The sequence below is a fragment of the Lagopus leucura genome, unplaced genomic scaffold, assembly GCF_019238085.1.
Source record: "Lagopus leucura isolate 7727_CA_CO unplaced genomic scaffold, USGS_WTPT01 Super-Scaffold_100157, whole genome shotgun sequence".
Lineage (NCBI taxonomy): Eukaryota > Metazoa > Chordata > Aves > Galliformes > Phasianidae > Lagopus > Lagopus leucura.
Genome location: NW_024962334.1, coordinates 36,961,682 through 36,983,381, shown reverse-complemented (window position 1 = coordinate 36,983,381; position 21,700 = coordinate 36,961,682). Strand labels below are relative to the sequence as shown.

The 21,700-nt window shown below is 46.3% G+C and overlaps 1 protein-coding gene across 9 annotated transcripts in view; it reads left to right on the top strand.

Annotated features, from left to right (window-relative positions):
* The first annotated feature begins 205 nt into the window (after positions 1-205).
* EPC1 (enhancer of polycomb homolog 1) overlaps positions 206-21,700 on the top strand; it is a 59,398-nt gene continuing 37,903 nt past the window's right edge. For 3 of the 9 annotated variants that reach the window (XM_042888170.1, XM_042888168.1, XM_042888169.1), the window contains exon 1: positions 15,499-15,746. In XM_042888170.1, the coding sequence (XP_042744104.1) occupies positions 15,594-15,746 (153 nt within the window). In that variant the 5' untranslated portion in view covers positions 15,499-15,593. Of the gene's footprint in view, positions 327-978; positions 1,064-15,494; positions 15,747-21,700 lie in introns of those variants that run through there. The other 6 variants (XM_042888167.1, XM_042888166.1, XM_042888171.1 and 3 more) reach the window with 5 other exon arrangements.

Below are 21,700 nucleotides of genomic sequence, written 5' to 3'. Positions count from 1 at the left end.
CTCCGAAAAACAATAAAAATCCTCGAGAAAAGTGCTCCGTGGGTGCCTGCGCCCCGTGCCCGCGGGGCCGGGCGGGGTTGGGACGCGGCGCGGCACTTTCGGTGCTGATTTTATTTCGGATTTCCAGCACTTCCTGGAGGCCGGGGGGAGGCACGGTGGGAGGAACCACCAAACTCGGTGCCACAGCCATTTTGTTTGTGGGCAGCATGGTAGCATTCTGTCAGTCAGTATGAGGAGGGGTTTTTAAACCCGTATTTATGGAAAAACTATTCCTGCCATAACGGACGTATCTGTTGAATTTAGCGTTAATTTAGCCCTTTCGCAAGGTACGTATTTCTAGCTGTAAAATGGAGCGCTTGGTGGGATTCAGCCGCCCCCCTCCCCGTCCCCCACTCCCCTCAGGATCGCGGCTGTGGCTCCGGGCGGGAGCGGCTCCGGGGGCTGCGGGGAGGGCGCTGCGGGGCTGCGGGGGGCGCGGGCCGAGGGGATGCGCGGGGCGGCGGCTGCGGGGGGCGGGGGCGGCCGCGCCTCGGGATGGTCCCCCCGGCCGTCTTCATCGCTCCGTTCTCAGGAGGCGGCTGCTCTCATCGAAGGGGGAGCGAGGCGGGCGTGGAGGGAGGCTGGGGGTGGGGGGCTGCGCCGTAGTTTTGCAGTGTCACCGAAAACCAGCGCTACACTTTGGTCCTGTGTTGGAGGAAGGCGGCTGGAAAATGGCACACTGCATTTTTCCAGGCGGCGGCGGCGGCAGAGGGGGGCGGGGGGAGCGGCGGGGAGCGCTGCCCTCGGAGCCCCCCGCAGCCCCCGGCGGCTCCGGCCTCGCTCTGCCCCCCCGCCCCCCCCGCCCGCTCCGGCCCCGCGGGGAAAGCCGCCGCCTCCTCCGCCCCGTGCGGGAGGGGGGGAAGGGGGGAGCGAGAGGGGGGAGGGAGGAGGAAAAAAAAAAAAAAGTCTGACTTTTTGCATTTGCGAAACATTTTAAAGATGTTCCGAGAGCCCTTCGCAGCATGGAGGGGGCTGCCGGGGGCGCATCGCGGCGGCCGTTCCGCGGGGATTGCCGTCTCCGGAGGTGAGTTCGGGGCTTTGGGGCGGAAATGTGGGGCGCTGCGGCGCTGCGCGGGGCTGCGGACGGCTATCCCTGTGCGGGGAACAAAACGGAGCGGCGCGTTCCGCCCGCCGGTGTCTCCTTAATATCGCCCGTGGCTCCGGGCGGCTCCGCGCGATTCCGCACGCTGGGGCTGAGCGCTCCGAGTTCCATATGGGAGTACCCGAACTCGGCGTTTCGATGGGCTCAGCTCTGCCCGTTCGGTGGGGTTTTCTCTGTCCCCGGGCGGTGTTCCCCGGCCCCGGCGTACAATGCGGCTCCGAGTTCACAAAGGCGCCCGCGGGGTCTCCCGGCGGATGACTTTGGTCCGAAGTCCGGGGGAGGGCAGCCCCGGGGTGTGGAGGGGCTGACACCACATTGGGGTGCGTGGTACCAAATCGTGACCTTTTATTTACAAATTATGCCGTGACCGCGATAGGCGTAAGGCGTCGGTTATATAAAGGCCCTTATTTCTGCGCTCTTCATTTAGATGTCATGGGGGGTGGCGAGGGGGGTGGAGGGGGCTGTTTATTTGTTCTTTTCCCTCTCAGAAGGGCCGTTCGGGAGACATTTTGTGATTGGGGGCATCTTCTTCGGCGCATTTTTCCGCCCCGCTGTTGGGGGGGTGGGGATTTTTGTTCGCGGGCGCTGCGGCCGCCTTGGGAGGGGGGGGAGGTGGGCGCGGAGCTGCGCGGCCCCATTGTACCGCCGCCCCCCCGAGCAGCGCAGCGCGGGTCGGAGGGAGAGCGATGGAATTGTGTCGTGGAGAACTGTGGTGCTGCGCCAACCGGGGCCCGGCACAGGCATGACCTCACCCTTTGCCGTTCGGTGGCATGAAGCAGATTTATTCTATTTTATGTTTTGGTTTTTTTGTTGTTGTTTTAATTTTTTTTTTTCCTCCGGTATCCAGAGGTCAGTTTCTCTCAGTGAGGAGATTTTCAGCCCCACCCCCGAAATGATTTTGCGGTGGCTGCAAATGAAACGCTTTGAGATGATTTTCCATACAATATGGAAGGCTCCGGCACGCACCGGTTGTGCAACTCGCCCATTGTTTGTGTGGGGAACTTAGAGGCTGCGTGCACCACTGGCATCGGCCTGAGGTGCCTCTTCCCTATGTGCGCAGATCTGTCTGCCTGCAGGAGTCCGGGTTGTGCAGGGAGATGGGGTGTAAGGAATGCAAAATGTAACCCTATTTCTTCAGATTGTAACCAGGATTCACCTGAAGTGGGTGGGCTTTGTCTCTCCTGCTTTAACTGGAACACGGGTTTGCATCTATGCATCTATGTCTCAGTCCATGTTCCTTTTCTTTTGTTGCAATCCCCAGACCACCTCAGCTCTACGTGCCATATTTTCAAGGCTTTCTGCTCACTATATTCAGCATTTAAGAAAACAGAAGTGATTAATGTTGCGAGGAGATGGTTGGGAAGGCAGAGTCAAGCCCACGGCAGAGCAAATAGCAGAAAGCTCAACAGGTTTAAGAATAAATTTAATACCAAATCTAGCGCACTTCTGAGGTGTCAGTGTGCCCATTACTCAGGAGTGACACAAAGTTGATCATGGCGCAGACCTCTGTGTCTTTATTACACTTCTATTACTCTTAAAGAATGCATCTGACAAATATTTAACTATTTGAAAACCATCTCTAGATTTCTCATGAGCATTTTAACCTTTAAAAATGTACATATATATATTTCAGAAAGCTTGCTGATGAAATTATTTAGTTTAAATGCAAACTGATGCACACCTTCAGTCCATCTCCCCCTCTCTCACAAAATAAAGGTGGGACTTACTTTACCTTGGGGAGGTACACCTCGTAACCTCCCTATGGTAAGAGTCACCACAAGCAGACAGCAGTCAGCTCTCAGGATCTCCTCTCTCTGTCAGACACGGTCTGCTTGCGTGAGGCCTTGGCAGCGATGCGGAGCCTTGCTGGGCCGTGAAGGTTCAATACGGCCATTATGTCTCCAGGGCCCTCAGAGGAGGGAAAGTATGACAGTGGGGCCCATTGGGAAGGATTTTGGACGTTTCCCGAATCCGAAAGGAGATGGCCAGGTCACACTGTGGGCATTTGGGGTTACACCAGCAGAGCTCCTTGAAACTGTTACTGTAAGTCTTGGAGAACCTCTGGGTTGTTTAAATCTGAGTTATTCTGATACCACTTTCTGTTTTTTCTTTACATCACATAGACCAGTGTTTAGTTTGCTCATCCGCAGATAACAACGGTGAGCAAACTGTAACCTTCTGAAGGCAGTTTTGTGCTCCTGCTCACCCCGCCACGAGGCCTAGAGAGGTGTGATTTCTGTGGCTGCAGTGCGTACGTGCAGGCCACAAAGGAACCATTTGCCAGTGGCCTTGCTGCTCAGAGGCAGCTTCTAGTCCAGGACAGCAAGAACAAGAATTCTCAGTAGAAATTTGCTTTTTTTTTTCTTCCATTCAGTTCGGGGTACTTAACATTGGTTGTGGTTTTGCAGCTTGGATGCTGAACCTTCTGAAAGCGTCTATTTGCGCTCCTCTCAAAAATTTCTAAGTTAGGAGGAGTGAAGTGCTGATGTTTTGCAACTTAGTGGCTTCCTCCTTTTTTGAGCCATTGTTTATTAAGAAACAGTTTCCAGCAGATGGGTTGCCAATATGGAATAAGAATTGATTAAGATTTAGCGTCCTCTCAAAGCTGTATCACAATTAATTTACCTCCTGTATCTTATGCAGAAGTGTCTGGAAAAGCCATTACTGAGGAGTGGTTTTGCCTTGGTTGCACGTTTCCCCTTCTGACATGTCCATGTGCCTGGCTGTGGAATACCACAGGATCTAAATACAAGAGTTTGCAGTGGTTATTGTTGTTAGGCTATTAGATGTTGTTGATGTTGCTGGGTTTTTATGCTTGTTTGGAAACGGGGTAGCAAAGCTGATATGATTTTCTCCTATTTACCTAAAAACTCTGTGCGAGCTCCACATGCATTTTTAAGGTATTTGGCTCTCCTGGTTTAGAACTCATTGAAGTATGGCATGCTATTGTAAACCAGATAATCTTTTCTAAGATATGGACTCATCCTGACCGATGGACCGGAGCTGTGCTCCCACCACCTCTGTGTACCTTCCTGATGCTCATCCTACCAGTGTTCCTGTTGTCAATAAGAGACAGCAGGTGAAGATGGCTGGCTGTCTACAGTTGTCATAGAGGTGCAGATGTACATTACAGACCACAGGCAGATTTAACCAGCTTCCACCATTAGCCAATAGTGATGTGTAGACAGATGTGTGTTTGTGGTATGAGGGAATATCATCTGAGACTTGTTTCAAGTAAAGGCCATACCTTCTGCTTTATTCACTCCATATATCAACATTCTTTATTTTTCTATGTGTGGTAACACACTTTGATGGCTACATCGCCTGGCTCTTCCTTTTTGAGGGTTCTAAACTATTCATCCAGTCTTCAGTTCAACACTCAACAAGGTTTCAAGAGGGGGAATAAAGAGGTCTTCCTATTTTATAAATCCTTTGGACATAGAATCTTGTTTCTCCTTCCTTGTTTTATGACTTTGTTATCTGTAGTAGTCCACATTCTACATGTCAGTATCGAGTTACAGCAATGAACACTGTATAAAAAGCTTTCTTCAGTGGTAACCTGTTCCCCGGCTGTGAATCTTTCTTGCTCCAGACTCTCCTGCTGTAGGAAGTCAGGTTCCTCCATGCCTCTTCCAGACTGCAACTTGTATGGCTCTTGAGAGTTATGAAATAATCTGCTCCTCTTCCCGTAAGTCAGAGTTTAGAGCATCTTTCCACCTTCTGACATTCTTTGTATTTTTCCTCTTCTACCAAATGGCTGAAGAACATAATTCATGTTGTAATGAAGAGGTCTGAGTCCTTGAAACAATCTAGAATTTTAAGCGCATCGCTAAATTCATGGAGGGAGGAAATCAGCAATTTGAAACAGAATTTCTCTGATTTACCGCAGTGAAAACAAAGAAAACTTTGACACGTATGACCAGCAGTTCCAGCTCCCCAGCACTTCTTTAGACTCTTAGCTCAGTTCTGTTTCCAGTATATCATGTTACCACAGGCCCCAGCAGCAAGATAATATTAGTACTATATGTTTACTTAATAGGGTGTTCTGTTTCTTAAGGTTTCTTCTGATAATGGCAAAAGCCTAAAATTAGTGGCCAGAATTTTAATCCTAAAGTAGGCATTGCAGTGCTTAAAACGTACATACATTTACTAAAGAATGATCATTTCTGCATACCTTAAACTTTTCCTCTATGAACAACAGAGAGAGAAGGTAACTGCTCACTAATACATGAGTAGTAGCTCTTGCTGGCTGTGCAGGGAGATACCGCTATAGAGGGCAGTGAATGGAAAGTTGCTCAGAGGCATGCAGTACTGTACAATAGAAAACAAAACATAGGAGGACCCAGGGACAGTGAACAGAGCTGAGGACTGGTTCCTCCCAGAGCACACCTCTTCGTGTAGGGTTCCATTTTGCTTTTTCTCTGGGAACGAGCATATGGCAGGGTGCTGAGGTATGGGCCTGTAAGATGGTGTTAACTCATGCTTTGGCGGATTAATAGTAAGTAAGACTCCGAGTAAACTGGAATCACTGTATTGCGGATGTGTAACGTAGAACTTCCTTCACCTGATCCATTTTACATGAGTATGTAAATGACTTGTACATGGTATATGTAATGAAATGTTAGTTCTTAATGCTGTCTGCCACTTACAGCTCCAAGAAATTTGCTAAATGTGAACAAGAGCTCCCTAGTCTCAGAGGCATGAGCAGCTTTAATAATTATGGACACAAATAAGGGTATTTTGTGTTTGTTCAAACAAGGTCAAAAATAGGTGAGTCCAATCAGGGCCACTCAACACTATAGGCATCCACTATAGGGATAGGTCCTGTATGTATGTACTAGGAGTCATGTACTAGTGCTGCTGTCATAACCTGGTGACCAAAAGGGTATCAGAATCCTTTTACCTGGCAGCTTTTTGTCATCTGTAATGCCAGGCATAGACACGACATCTTACCCTGATAAATTGGTTCAGGGAGTTTTCTATCCTGAAGAAAAATTAAAATTTAATTTCAAAACGTTATTGTGTAGAGCAACTGCATTATTTCTTCTAGTCTTAAAGGGATCCATACAGGGCAGAATAGTCAGTGTGATTGTGGCACTTCCTTTGAATCACGAATATGTGATAGACATCCTTCTTAAGGAAAAGCCGTGCTGAATGCCAGAGGGAAAACAACATATATTTGATAGACTCCATATGCACACATTCTGCTCGGTCCATACTCATTTATAAGCACTCAAAGAATGTGAATTCCACTGGAACGTATTCTAATTTCTTTTGTCTTCTCTAAGTCAGTTTCCAAGGTAAAAATCTGCTATTGCAGCAGTCAGTGCAGATTTGGAAATTCTAGGCAAGGTGAGCTACTTTAATGGGAAAAACTGTTTTCCATTCCGTGTTCTCCTTTGATATGTATATTTTAATTGTTTTAATTAGGTCACGTACTTCAGTGGTAACTCGTTCCTTGAGTTGCTTGCAAATTAGGTGAACTTCTGCAAACTTGGCACCTGAGACCAGTACCTGACTTTGCAGAAACCTCTGGGTTAATGACAGCAGTCTGTCTCCTTCTCCTGGAAAGACCAGTGGAGAGCTGAACAAGAGTAAAATTAAGACACTATTTAGTAAAAGAATGAAAGCATCTGTATTGGAACAAGGGAGAGTGCCACAGCTACTTATATTCTAAATAATTTGCGAAGGGTGCTTTTCACTTCTTTGTGTTTTTTAGAATGCCCTTGCACCAGATTTGAGGATTTCACCTGAAATAAATGTTTTCTTATTCTAGCTTTGTACATTACTTCAGTATCCAAAAAAGGGTAGATTTAGATTGGATACAAGGCAGAAATCCTTCACCCTGAGGCTGATGAGGCCCTGGCACAGCTGACCAAAAAGCTGTGGATGGCCCATCTGTGGCAGCGTGCAAAGCCAGGTTGGATGGAGCCCCGCACAGTCTGATCTGGTGCCTGATGGAGTGGCTGGCAACACTGCCCGCAGCAGTGGGGTTGGAACTCGATGATCTTTGAGGTCCTTTCCATCCCAAGCCATTCTATGATCACGTTCTATGAGCTCTCCAGGGTGACCAACCCCTGAGCCCATATCAAGTCAGCTTGGACCCAATTATGTTAGAGACACAGAAAAAATAATTTACCATGAGTTCTCTCTTTATTCTCAGGGCAACTTCATTTTTGCATCCAAACCAAAACATTTCCATTCACAACATCTGCCAAACTCCCACATGTGTTTTGCATTTTCTAAACACTGAAAGGCATCTGGCAATGTATTTTCCTCAGGTTAACCTTAACAGTCATCCATTTTTATTGCTCTGATGCAGTCATTTACATATGCATGCACACACAAGCATGCATAAAGTGCTTGTACTGTAAATATGATGGTGACTAGTTATTAGACATGACAAGTAATGTCTAAGTAATGTTATCTTAAACTTAATTTAGAAATATTAACCAAACTACGGTGTGTAATGTAAACGAATTCACTCCTTTATAGTAATTTGTGTTCTCACAAATTAATAGAATCCTTACTACTTCATTCTAAAAGATTATTTTGAGGAACAGTAGAAGTGCAGTAATGGCTTTTTCCACTCTTTTCTTAACTTAGTTTCCTCCCAAACAGATAACTGATTGTTGGTGGCTTTAACTGTCATTTTGGGTGTTGTTTAGTGGCATTACACCTTTCAGGTTCGGCTTAGGTTTTCAGTACTGCCCATAGTAAATTGTTTATTGCCGGATTATGTTTAGACTTCTTCCCTGAGTATGCTGGATTTTACTTTTGAATACGTGTGGATGGCTGAACACAGTCTCCGAGTAGGATTGCCCTGCTAAAATGGCATCTCACTATTTTCACATGTGGAAAAAGGTTGTCTGTTCTAAACCTATTAGAAGCTACACAGTTCCTCCCATAAGCAGTGGTATGTAACCAGTTAGAAAGAAAACAGTAAATCCTTACTACAGACTAGTTCAGATACTAGTTTGGTAGGCAGAAGCTTTCAAATATATAGCATAGGACAGTGTTTTACTGTATTGAGTATGCATTAAATTGCACCTAGCTTGGTCACTTACGAACACAAATCCTTTTGCACGTGTTTATATCATTCCAGCCTGCCATATGGTGTATGGCCTTCACAAAGTGGATCATGACATAGACGAGGGCAGTGGCAGTAAGCTGTATCTCACTAGGGAGCATAACTTTTGGCATGGATCTCTTAACTGAATTTCCTTCTGATTTGTATAGCTGGTTTTTATTTGTTTGCTTTTGTTAAAGTATTTAATCATATTCCCAACTTGGTATTCAGAGCAGCTTCATAAGCAAGTATGCTGATACGAATGAAGAGCAGTGTGGCCACAGAGAATCGCAGAATGGCTTGTTTTGAAAGGGACCATGAAGATATCTGATTGCAGCCTCCCTGCTGTGGGCAGAGCCATGTGGCCCACGGCCCCATCCTGGCCTTGAACACTTAAGGGGAATCCATAGCTTCCCTGGGTAATCTGTTCTGGGGCCTTATCACCCTCTGAGTGAAAAGTTTTCCCCACTTTCTAACTTAAATTTCCCCTCTTTTAGTTTAAAACTCTTCCCCCTTGTTCTATAACTCTCCAACTATGCCCTTTAGGTACTGCGGGGACACAATGAGGCCTCCCTGGAGCCTGCTCTTCTCCAGGCTGAACAGTCCCAGCTCCCTTGGTATTTGCTTGCAGAAGTGCTGCAGCCTCTGAGCATCCTCATGATTTCCTCTGGACCTGCACCAACAACTCTATGTCTTTTTTGTGCTGGGGGCCCCAGGCCTGGACACAGTACTTCCAGGACCTTCTCTGCAGGACTTCTTTCACTGATTTCTCCTAGTCTGTACTCAAGCAGTGGATCATGGAAGCCTATACTTCACCCTCCTCAACTTGCCTATCTCTTACCATAGCTTCAGTATCTGTTCCATGATCTTCCCATTCTGAAACTGAGCTGAAACTCTCTCACTTGTATTGCCCTGGGACTTCCTTTCTACCCTTCTTAAAAATGTTTCCATTTTTTTCTAGTCATTGGAGGCTCTGTCTGACTGCCATGACTTTTCATCTCCTTCAATGAGAACCAGATCCAGTAACATTTCATCTCTTGCTGGTTTGTTTAATACCTGCACCAGAAAGTTGTCCTCAGTGCATTTCAGGAGTCTCCTGAATTGCTTACAGCCTGCTGTATTGCTTTCCTGGCAGATACCTGGATAGTTGAAATCCCCCGTCAGGATGTGAGCCTGTGAGCACAAAGCCTCTTGTAGCTGAAGCAAGAAGGCTTCAATAACAGGCTTTCTTTGACCATGTAGCCCTGACCTCCAGATGTCCTTTACTGGTCCAGTCCCTAATTTTAACCCACAAACTCTCAGCCTCATCAGAGGCGGCTCTTTGCAATCTACCCATTTCTTAACACGGAGGGTAACTCCCCCAAGCCTTCTTCCCTGCATATCTCTTCTAGACAGCTTGTAGCCCTGGATTGCAGAATTCCACTTCTGTGATTTGTCTCATCACATTTCTGCGATAGCAATTAGGTTTTGGTTTCCTAACTGCACCATGGCTTCCACCTCCTCCTGCTTGTTCCCCATGCTGTGTAGGGGAACTTCAGCTGGGCTATCAGCAGCCTTATAGAGGATCCTTCCCTAATTTTTGGGGGGCAATTCACAGGCATTTCCCTGCTGTTTCCTAAAGTGTTACTGTTCTGGTTCGTCTTTGTCACTCAGAAGTACATCCCCTTCCACTGCTGAATCTAGATCATAGCTCTGCTCATCAGTTCGGCCAGCTCGCTGCCCAGAACACACTTGCTCCACCTGGCCAGATCTGGTGCCCTGCCTGGTATCAACGTGCCCAGCCTCTCAAAGATGTCAGAGCAGGACTGCAGTATCTTGAGCCAGTACCGTTAATGAAGGCAACGCATTACAAAACCACAGGCTCACGCTCAGAGCCTGACAGCTATTGGTCATAATGCAAAGTGAAGTTCTCTTCTGACTTCCTGCATGTAGTTTTAAAATGTGAAATCCACTGATCACATGGTAATTCCTTATTCAATTTAAAGTATGGCCACTTGCAACGAACTGAAACTTCAGATTTTGTTGCCAATTTCTGCATTTCTGTTTAGAATGGTGAAAACATAATTCTGAAACACTGCTATATTAGACATTACTGTAAGATACTGTTCATGAGATTAGCTGTCATTGGTTCTGTAGTGGAAAAAACACATGCTTGTGCTTAACACTTCCCAGTTTCTGATTTTATCAGGTTGTTACATCTCCAAATTAAAAAATAAGCATTAAAAAAAAAAAAAAAAGGCAGGTTAGGAGTCTAAAGGATTGCTTTTACCGCTAGGTGTTGAGTAGGAACAGAAATAAAATATCAACTGCTTTAATATCTCTTCTCAGCTCTGTTTTGTATTCTGAAGTGTAAACTAAAAGTGGTTAGAGAAAAATAAAAGGTAATGTAAAAGTTGGTCTTTCAGTACACGTACCTTCCTAATCACTACAGAATAAAAAATTTGTCAGGTTTGTCTTATGTACACATCTATGTATGTGTATATAGATAAATAGATATACACACATACATATAAAAGTTGAAGAACGTTCTTTGAGACAAGAGTTGAGGAACAGAGATTGACTCAATTGCTACTTCAAATTACGATTTACTAAGAACTTCAGGCAAGCTTCGTACCTGTTGTATCTTGACCAGGGATTCCTAAAATAACTAGGTGAATATTCCATTCTTTGAGATATCAAAGCTATGAGACACTAAATAATGTTTCAGAAAACGGCATAAGACCGTAGGCATTCTATACCAGCTTTGTGGTGTGGTGTCTGCACACTGTAAGTTTGTTTGACAGTTCCATTATCTCTTCTAGAACAGGTAGTTGACACCAGCAGAGAAGGTGAAATGCACTGCGGATTACATCAATTCATTTATGGTTGAAATCTTTATGCTGTTAAGATAATTTCCATACACAACCACTTACTACTGTCGTGTGACTTCTTATAAAATGAATAACCTTTAGTGTCATATTTGCGTACACTTAGCTCATTTTAATTCAAACTGCAAGCACTTCACCAAGATGACTTAAATGAATATAGCTATTTGTAGCTATATAGAACATAAAAAAAATATAGCTGATGATTAAACTTGAACAGAAGAATTACTAGCAAATGTAAGCTGGAAATATGCATACAGAGTCCATTACTTCTTACTATAGGATGAAAGAACCACCTATGCTTTTTTGAATACCCCAGGAGTAAGTCATTCAGGAATGAAACCAAAGTATGGCAGTTTCATAATGGATTTTTTCTCAGTACATGATTACTGAAAATAGAGAAGAAATATCAACGATATGTTTTATCAGTACAGAGTAGTCACCCTTTACAGAGCTAGGAGGCAAAAAACAGCTTATCAGAATTGCTATACAATGAAACGATGAGTGAGTGAGTTCTGCAACAACAGAAACTGGGTATAAGATAGACCCAGAGTGAGAAAAAATCAGAAATTCCAAATATTGATGGATATGTAAAGTAGCATATAACTTAGTGTCCACAGCACCTTCCTCAGTAAAACATGGTAGTGTCTTCTGTAGCAACTGTTCTAAATGGCTGGTGAATGAGAAACATGCTTTACCTTTCATATGTTCTACTTTTAAACTTCTGCTATGGTTTCAAGCAAGTGCAGGAAAAGTGTGGCCAGAGATATCAGTATGTGTGGGATTTCTGATATCAGCTTGACTCCTCGCTGGGGGGCACACACACAGTACTGTTGCAATGAGGCTGGAGAGTGGAATGTTCACAGTTAATACTACATACTGTTGTGAAGATTTATTTTCTCACTCATTCATGTAATATTAGCCTTTACATTACACAAGTCAGCCTCTGTTCTGTATTTGATTTCAACCTTTGGCTCCTCTATATTACACTTACCTTTTTATAATTGGAGATAAACTAAAAAGAAAATATTAAAAACAGAGAATGTAAGTTTAACAACTTTCTCCTTAAGTTTTATATCCTTAAATTATAGAACTATTTGATTCCAGAAAGCACCAAAAGTGATGTGCACCATTTAAGCCATAAGGCCTTTATGCAAGGCTATTTTCTGACTAGAAATCACAAACACTGTTAGAATGGGAGACGATATTGAAATCTGCTCAGGAGACAACCAGTGTTTAATGAAACTACTGAAAACCTTTTGGTTTTGACTCCAAAAAATTTTAATCTACAAAACAAAATAAATAATGAATTTTCAACTAAACAGCAGTAACAATAACAACGACAACAACAGAAGCTGTCAGGTTCTTTATAGAATCACAGAATCACAGAATTGTAGGGGTTGGAAGGGACCTCCAGAGATCATCGAGTCCAACCCCCTGCCAAAGCAGGTTCCCTACAGTAGTAATACAGTAGTATTAGAATTAGAAACAAAATAGAAAGTTAAGTAATTAGGCTTCGCAAACCCAAGTCGGGTGCTGTAAGAGACTGTCTGCAGGTTTGTATGGAACAAACTGCTGGATCTCCTCCCATAATGCTCAATCCGAATGTAGTAGCCTTGACTGCATATTGAGATCTGCTTTTATTTTACCATCTAGACAGATTATATATTAAAACCATTGTGCAGAGTTCTTTCTTTTTGATAAAGCTCATTATTAAATATAATTTCTTTGGGATCATAAATAGATGGAGTATTAAAGAAAAGTCTCTGATGCTATAGAACTTTTTTCATCTGTTTGTTGAAAGAAGAGAAAGAAGAAACCTTCCTCAGGGTTTCAAATGATTGTATTCATCACATTTCACTTCTCTTATAGGTCATTAATTTTCACTTTTTTAAATGGATACCATACACTTTCTCAACTTTAAACTAGAGAAAGGCTGCATTATGCTGTTTGTTCATTTAATAAACCTGACAAACAACACAGCGTAAAAAGACACATCTTTTGTATGTAAAAATTCAGTATAAATGCATTTATTTGTTGTTGCTAAGATTAAGGGAAAATAGTACTTTTCTGCAGCAGCTACATTTACACTTACTGATCTTTTACGGAGAGCTGTCAAAGCCTTTGGGTTGTTATGCAAAACATGACACCAATTTTAGATTGACTGCTGTCAGAGAGCAGCGTTGATGTCTACAAATGTAATGTAAAAGTATTTTGGTAAATGTCTCCAAAATGGCAAAATGTAAAATATATCTGCATGTGCAGATATAGAGCAGAAGATAAAATGGAAACACCTATCAGTCTGTTTTAATACCTGCCTCTGAAAAGCTCTGTACTGTTCCTGATATCACCTTTGTAGAACTGAAATTGGTGCTGATGTTGCATTGCTTTGGAATATCCTTGTTCTCAAGTCACAGTTCTCATCTCACCAGCAAATTAACTAAGCTGATTTTGAGGTTTAATCAGTTTTTGCCACAAAACAGTTGGACAGTATTTTATTGGTAAAACATTAAAAGCTGATGAGTAAAAGAGCTTGAGGCCAGCATTTCATCTTATTGCATCCTGTTTGTGTCCAAGTGTTATTGTCCGTTCTGCACGCTCTGCACTTCAGCCCAGAGAGGGGTTAGAACTGCAAAGGTCAATTAAGGATAAGCTTAAACTTGAGTACTCTATAGTTGAGGATGTTTTCTGTACTTCGCTTTTTGTTATGTATTGTTTTTCTTTCATCAGTGAAAGTGGAGAATCATACATAATTGCCTTATTTTTTGCTTGGCTTCCGGGTGTTTCATTTTCACTGGGGGTTTGAGGTCAAAGACTATGTATGACAATGTGCTGCTATTTATCTTTTTCACTGCCTTTTCTGTCTGCTATTTGGATAAACTAAATTATTCAGTATTTGTTGAAAACTCTGTAGAAGTTTTACATGCAATTTATTTTAGGATTACTATTTCCAGCTAGGGAATGCTGAAGCTTTAAAATTAGCATAAAAAGCAAGATGCAATTCTTGCATTTGGCTTTGCTGTAATTACTGAAACACAAATGAATACAATGATACCCTTCAGTTCATACCAGCATCCTTTCAAAAACAAGCAAACAAAATATTTCAAATCAAGTGACATTCTTCCTAGCAGCTGTCTCCCACAGCCTGAGCCACTTGCCACGCAGAGCTCCCTGTCCCAGGGGCCAGTGACAGCAGGTGAAGCAGTTCCATGCTCCTGCTGGGAAATCAGGCTTAAAAAATTAGCAAACGAATCGAATCCTTTTTTTGGTTGTATATCCTTTTTTTCCTAAAGTTCCATTTCCTAAGAGTAATATGTGATAGAGAAAGAACAGGTTTTGGCTACCGCATCTCATAAACAGAAGCGGTCATAACGTGGATTGTAGCGTTCGTCGAATCGGCAGTACCGGGCAGGGAGAAGTGTGTTGTGACCCGTATAAGGCCGTCTGGGGCAGCCCGGGAGATGTCACTGAGAGAAAGCAGGCTCGGGACGTGTCGTCCCGCTTAGGAGAGCGCTGGTGCGGGTAGCAGAGATCTCTTCAATGCAGGCGGGAATTGGAGCGGTTCACGTGCCCGCACCTCAGCGCTCTAACTGCCGCTCGCAGCTCCTCGCGTCGCGCTCCGCCTTTCTCCCTCCGTGAGCGCGAACGTGCGCTGGGGTCAGCGAGAGGCGGTGGGCCCGAGGGGGCGGGCAAGGCTGCCGCGGGGCTCGGGGCGCCGCTTCCCTCCAATGCCGCGCAAGCCCGCGGGCGCCGCTGCGGCCGTTGGTGGGGGCGCCGCGCTCCGACGGGAACGGGCGGCCCCACCGCCGGCCCGAGGGGTAAGTGGGCGAGTAAGCGAGCGAGCGAGCGACGCGCTCGGGACGGGCTGCCCCGGCCGCTCTCCGGCGACGGGAACGGCCGGGCTGTACTACCACCCCTTCTCCCCAGCGTCCTGGGACAGGCTGCGGGTCTGTCAGGGGGAGGCTTCCCCTCGGGAGGCAACGTCCTAGCCTCCTCACGAGCGGTCGCCGCCTTCCCCGCAGCAGCGGAGGGCAGCGGAAGGCTGCGGAGCGGAGCCGCGTCCGTCCCGCTGGGTCGCGAAGAGCGGCGGCGCCCGTGCCCGCTGCCGCCGACTGCCGCCGGCCGCCGCGAGCTGTCCCCGCGCTCTCCCCGCGCTGCCGTGCCCGCGCTGCCGTGCCCGCGCCGCGCGCTCTCTCCCCCGGGCGGCGCTGTGCCCGCGCCCCTGCGCGATGCAGTGTGGGAATGGCTGTGGCGCTGGGGTTGGCTGAAAGAGGCGGCCAGTCGAGGTTTAATGTCCGCCATGTTGGCCGTGGCGTATTGAGCGGAGCCGGAGCGGCGGAGGAGCGGAGCCAGCGCCCAGCCCAGCCGGCGCCGCCGGGCCCCGTGTCGGAGCGCGCCCCGCCCCGCCGGGGGAGCCGCGGTCTCTCCATGAGAGCGCTCGGCGAGGTCCGGCTCTCAGCTCGGAGCGCTCTTGCTGTCGCCCCCCCCTCCCCAGCCGGAGCCGCCATCGCCGCCTAACATGAGCAAACTGTCGTTCCGGGCCCGGGCGCTGGACGCGTCCAAGCCGCTGCCCGTCTTCCGCTGCGAGGACCTGCCCGACTTGGCCGAATATGCCTCCATTAACCGGGCCGTGCCGCAGATGCCCACGGGCATGGAGAAGGAAGAGGAGTCGGTACGTGAGACCCCCCCCCCCCCCCCCCCCCCGGCCGGGTCCCCCCATCCCCCCCGCACCCGGGGCCCCCACCTTCGCCTCTGCGCAAGCACAAAATGGCCGCCATCTTCTCCCCGCTCTCCCCGCCCGCCGGGGGGGGGAGGGGGGGAGCTGGGGAGGGAAAGCGCGGAGCCCCTCTGCCCACCGCCGCGCCCGCCCCCAGGGCTCTCTCGCGGGCCCCTTTCCCACCCGCCCGGGCCCCGGGGCGGCTCGCGGTCCTCCGGCGGGGCCCCGAAAGGCACAAAGGGCGTCACGTGACCGCGCGCCCGGCCGCCATTTTGTCTCCTGGTTCTCGGAACGGGCCTAGTGCGGCAGCGGCGCAGAGACGGGGCCCGGCGCTGCCTCGCGGCTCCACGGGGTGGCGCTGCCGAGCCGGGCGCCGCCGCAGGGGGCGCCAGGAAGTTGTGGCGGCCGCCGCGGGAGCGCGCGTCGGCCCGGGCCGCGCTGGGGGCGGCGGGAGGGAGCGCTGCAGGCGGGGCCGTCCCCGCGCACGTGTCGGCGCGGAAGAAGCGGGACGGGATCCGCGCGTTTGTTAGAAGGCCCGCGAGACGCGCGTGGGCTCGGCGAGGCCGGACGCTTGTTGTGTGGCGAGCGTGCACGCGGCTCCTGCCGCGCAGCGCGGCTGTCCCTGAGGGGCTCGGAGTTTACACCGCGTCCGTCCCGGCACTGCAGCGCGATGCAGCCGCTTACCGCTGGGTGCCCCGCGCCGCGTTTCTGCTGGCGCTGCCCGTAGTTCTCCGCGTGTCTTTAAGTTCAGTTAATGTTTTTGCTCAGTCAGCTTTCCCCATCAGCACATGAAGTGCGGCAGGTGGGAGCCGCAGCGCTGCCGACAGGGCTTAGGTCTGTGGGGAACATGGATGTGACAGCTATGCACCCCTGCGGCTCGGTTTGCTGTCAGGCTGCGTTGGCTGTGAAGTTGTGTGCTTCCAGATGCAGCCAACTCTGAGCTGCTTGTCTGAAACATACACATGTGTGGGCTCTGCAGAGGTACTCTGCTCTTGTAGTGCCGAGTTAGCTGGTGCTGTGAATTTTTTATGGAGCACCAAGGAGGACGAACGATTCCTGGAGGGTGCTGCCCTTGGCACGTTGCTGTCTCCGCTAACTGCTCCAGAGTTTTTGCTTTCCCTTCTGTGTCAATGCCTGCCGCTTTAATGTAGCTCAAGGAATATTTCAAAGCCCTGTGCGTGTCACAAATAACTCTGTATGTCCACAGAACTGTTGGAGGTTTGCTTCTCATTTTGTTGTGGTAACCACGAGGTAGTCATGTTCAGGCAGTAATGCTGTGCTGAGGTAGGCTTCGTTCTTTCACATAGGAAGCATATTCTGACCCGAGAGCCTACTGCTTGCCCCAGAATTCCAAAATTTGTTTGATGATGACTCGCTTATGGAGTTTATTTTTCGGTGAACAGGTAGCCACATGTGCATATGTTCTTGTGTAAATGTCAGACAACTGTTTTTCACTGTTTACTTTGCAGTTATAAATCTCTGGGGTCACATGGAATATCTGTTTGTCTGCCCACAGATATGTACTAGTGAAGGGAAAGTAGTCACAAGCAAGGGAAAATTGTTAAACATTAATTATAGGACTTCGTTTCTGTGGTTAATGCAGTGCTTTTGTTAGCAAAATGAAGCTTTGAGGGTTAAACCCTAGAGCTGTAGGTGCAGGTAAACACTTTCTGTAGTTAGCTTGCTCATGCCTTTGTTCTAAATGTGTGTGCATGCACTTGCATGCGCTTACATGCACAGACACACCCCCAGGAGAAATCTGTTCCCTGCCAGTAAACACAGGTGTCTTCGGAGTCCTTTCAGTGGCTTCTTAAATAAAACGGTTGGTGTTAAACTCTTCCCACTTCTTCTTTCTACAAACTTGGCAAACTTCCTTCCTTCTCTCACTCTACTGAGTTTTCTCCTGGGCTTTCTAGTGGTCTTGGCAGTGGAGACTGACAGCAGTCTGCTGAAGTTGTGGCTGTCGTAGGTGTAATGCGCTGCTGCATTCTTCTCCCTGACTTTGTGCTGCGCAGGGTTTTGGGAAGTTGGAAGGTATTTGTATTATGTAGCAACAGAAGACTTTTTTTAAACAGGCTTTTTTCTAATGCTTATGAAAATAATGCCATCATCCATTTCTTTACAGACAGATGGTAAAGCCTTCTCAGGAATCTAGGGGGAGAGGATGGTGGTCATCTGTAGTATTTTTTATAAATAGGCTTGTAACATTGCTTTGAGTTCTGCATAAATGTAATTCTGAGTGAACACAAAGTTGGAGTTCAGAACCCTTCTCTTGACAAAATGGCTTTCCCTAGGGAAAAATGCAATCAGAGGTTTAATAATCAAGCATTGAGTCACAAGATATTTAAATGTCTAATTAGTGTTGTGATGCACCAAAAGGAATCTATTTTGCTTCGCTTTCATCTTAGCTTTCTGCTATCCTGTTCCTTCAAAGAATAAATATGGAAAATAGTACATCTGATTGTCACAACTTGAAACTTCAGATAAGCAGTGATGTTTTGTAAGAATCTTCTAAAGGTAAAGAAAAACCCTTATGCATTCTAAAATATGCAGCAGGTAGTAGAGATATAGCAGCTATTACAAAGATGTGACAACCGTGAAGTGATAACCGTGCTACCAAGCAGAAGGGTGTACTTTACCGAGGCAGAAGTTCAGTCAGCGGTTTTGTTTGGAGGTAAAAGACTTGAGAATGAAATGCTGTTTGGCCTACAGGCAGGTGGTGCTCAGAGCTGCCGACTGATAACTGTGTTCTGACAGTTTAGCTCCCAAGTTCCTCGGGTAAACACGTGGCTGTTGCCAAGTCTGTTGCTAAACGTAAGAGACTGAAAACAGTCAGGAGACGTGTGCATCTCTTAATGTAAGCCTTCAAAATGTTCTTCTGCCATAATGTACATCCACTGCATTATCTCAAAGTCTTGTTTTTGAGCCAAGTGTGTCCTTAGTGCTGGGATTTGAGCAGTCAGAGAGCAGGGCGCTGTTAATACTGCAGTAAAGCAGACTTGAGTACCAAGTCCAATTCATAACAAACTGCCAAAGTAAGGACATAGAGGGTGTCAGGTGTGTTGGTCATTGGGGAGGGATTGCTCTCTCAAGATAGTAATTTGTGTGGCCTGTGTTGTTCTTCTTTCTTTTTTTTTTTTTTTTTTTCTTTTTCTTTTTTTAACTGGAAATTCAAATTTCAGGCTGGAACATAAGAGACATGGCAAAGCAGAGCAACTTATTTGGGAGAAGTTGTTTTTCAGTGGTTCTCTCAAGAGGCTGAGGCTTTCTAGCGTGTTCACTGCTGTGTTATATGAAGAAATCATGCACAGCTTTACAAGCATTACTAAGTATGCGTTGCAGTGTACATCACTGTAGTGAATTTTCCTACACTTCTGCAGTAAATAAGTCTGTATTCATTGGGGCATGGAAATTAATGTTTTATTTTCCTTGGGTGTGTTTGTTATCCTGATGTAAATATTGATATTACTGTACTTATAATAAAGTTTTCAGTGTTATATTTCCATTTAGCCTGTGTATGCTAAAGCTTATATAAGGTAGATGCTCATTTTTCACTGGGTGAAGTTTGTCCCAGCCTATCCCTCTTTGTGTTGAGGCAGAGGAGAGCATATCAGCGGTGAGAAGCCTTGTTGCTTTGTGTTACTCTTAACTTTCTCTTCTCACAAAGCTCATGTTTCAGTGGTTAACTTCTACACTCTTAACTCCTCCTCATCCTGTGATGCTTCTCCTAGTCAGTGTTGTTAATAGCAGAAACAATTAAGCACCCAGAACCTGAAGTGGTAGACTGTATAACTGCTTATTTGGTTCTGTTTTCCTTGGCATATCTGTCGCAATACAACTAATACACTGCACAGAAAGTGGAATTAAGTCTGTGCATGCTGTTGTGTGCAGCAAGTTCTATCATACTATTTATCTGGTGTTTGAACAAACAGTTGACAAAGCTGAAAATGTGCTGTTGGTGTTATTAAACCTGCAGTTGTGGTTCTCTTTGCTGCCACAGCATGGGAGATGTTGAAGGGAAGTTTACTTGATAAAATGTTATTAGGCATCCTTACTCATTATTTCCTGATACTAGTGTGACCATACAGTATTTTCAAAATGTTATATACAAGCTGGTGGAGGTGACTTAATATTCATTCAAATGCTTTGAGATGTTTGAAATGAGTTGTCTAGTGGAACATCTCTGGTGTAGCGAGCACTGTTCATTTCACCTTTACTCAGTTTGGTCAGGCTCAGATATTGCGTCTTCTCTGTAAAACTTCCTTGAGCACAGCTACTGTAGTTCTTCTTCAGGTAGTGCGTGCAGAGAAATGCATCCTTCCAAATCCCTGCTGAAGGTGTTGGGAAGCTGGTGTATCCAGGCTGCAGCATATCAAGAGACATGGAGGTGTGACACTAGGGTATGTGGTTTAGTGGGCATGGTGTGATGAGTTGACAAACTGCCTGATCTTAAGAGGTCTTTTCCAACTTAATTGTTTCTGTGATTATCTTGCTGCTGGAACAGCTGTTTTCCACCTTTCCAAGCGAAAAAGCTAGCATGGAGTGTACCAGATGTGGCCTGGAAGTTGCCATCTAGCCACGCTGAATTTAAACGTGAGTGAATCAGGTGTATAGCTGGAGCATGGTGAGTGAGTCAGCGTAGGAAGAGTCTTGGTTTATGTACTTAAGTTTCACTGGAGAGCCTATTATCTTTTTTGGTTAGGGCGTACTTCAATGCTTAAGAAACTGCATCCTGTGTGTGCCTCCCTGGAAGTACGTGTTTTCTTCTAATGAAATACCTGTGTCCATGACACTTGAGTACTCCAAGTAAAATAATCATACCTTGCTGATGTATGGTTCACCGATACAAGTGCTCTTGGATCTTGTGGGGGCAGTCAGAATGGGATGAATGACGGTCATGACAGGTACTGTAACTGAATCATTAGTTTCAAGTCTGTTTTTCCTTTTTTTCTTTCATGTTCCAAAATGTAGTGCATTCAGCTAGGAACAAGTAGAGAAAACAGCCGTGGGATTTAACTGACAGTTGGTTTAGAAATGGTGGTGTGTGGCCTGTTGGTGTGCCCCAGGAGTCTGGCTGACTGGGGAGTTGCAGGCAGAGGATCGTCATGCACATGAGATGATAATGCAGTGGTGGGTCTGCACACTGCCAGGATAACGTGGAGTGGTGAAGGGGCTGTGCTGTAGCACTGTGTTGGAAGCACCTACTTCAGGTTCTCAAATACCATTCTGTTTGCTGTCTCTGATCGTGGGCATCTCGTGGAAATCAGAAGCTCCAAATCCTGTTTTGAAATACAGGGGAATGTCATTCATACCGTGGAGGATGTGAATTAGCCAACTCCTTCTAGAAGAATTTCAAGCTGGGCGCTTGTTCCAACAGAAAGCTGTTCTTTTTCTCATCAGTTCATCTTCCATTAAAAAATACTGCATATTAAGACAACTCCCTATAAAACCCTTCCAGAAGAGTTTAGAGCAGTCCCAAGGGGTTAGTTTGATACACATACTGAAGTTATTTTTAACCTTTCCTTGGTTTCCTAGTAATTGTGCAGAGGGCCCCTGTGACAGCAGTGGTTTTATGTATAGCACAGTAACCTACTTTGAGTCCATGGTTCATGCTCAGACTTAAAATAGGCTAGTGAGAGCATTTTTAGAGCATTTTTACTTAGGATGGTTAATCCTTAGAAGAGATTAAAATTGTCATTCAACTTACTTGGTTTAAGATTGAAAAACCGCTAACCAAGTTAAGTTTGGGGGCTGTATTCTGAACGGAAGGGATGGCTGGGAAAGGAGTGCCTGTTTGAGAGCGTGCTTCAGGGCTTTGTATGGCCTCGGACCGGACGGTTTTACCTCCTGGCAATTCTCACGTTCTCTATTGAGGAGGAGATTCATCATGTTGTTCACTTCACTGTTGT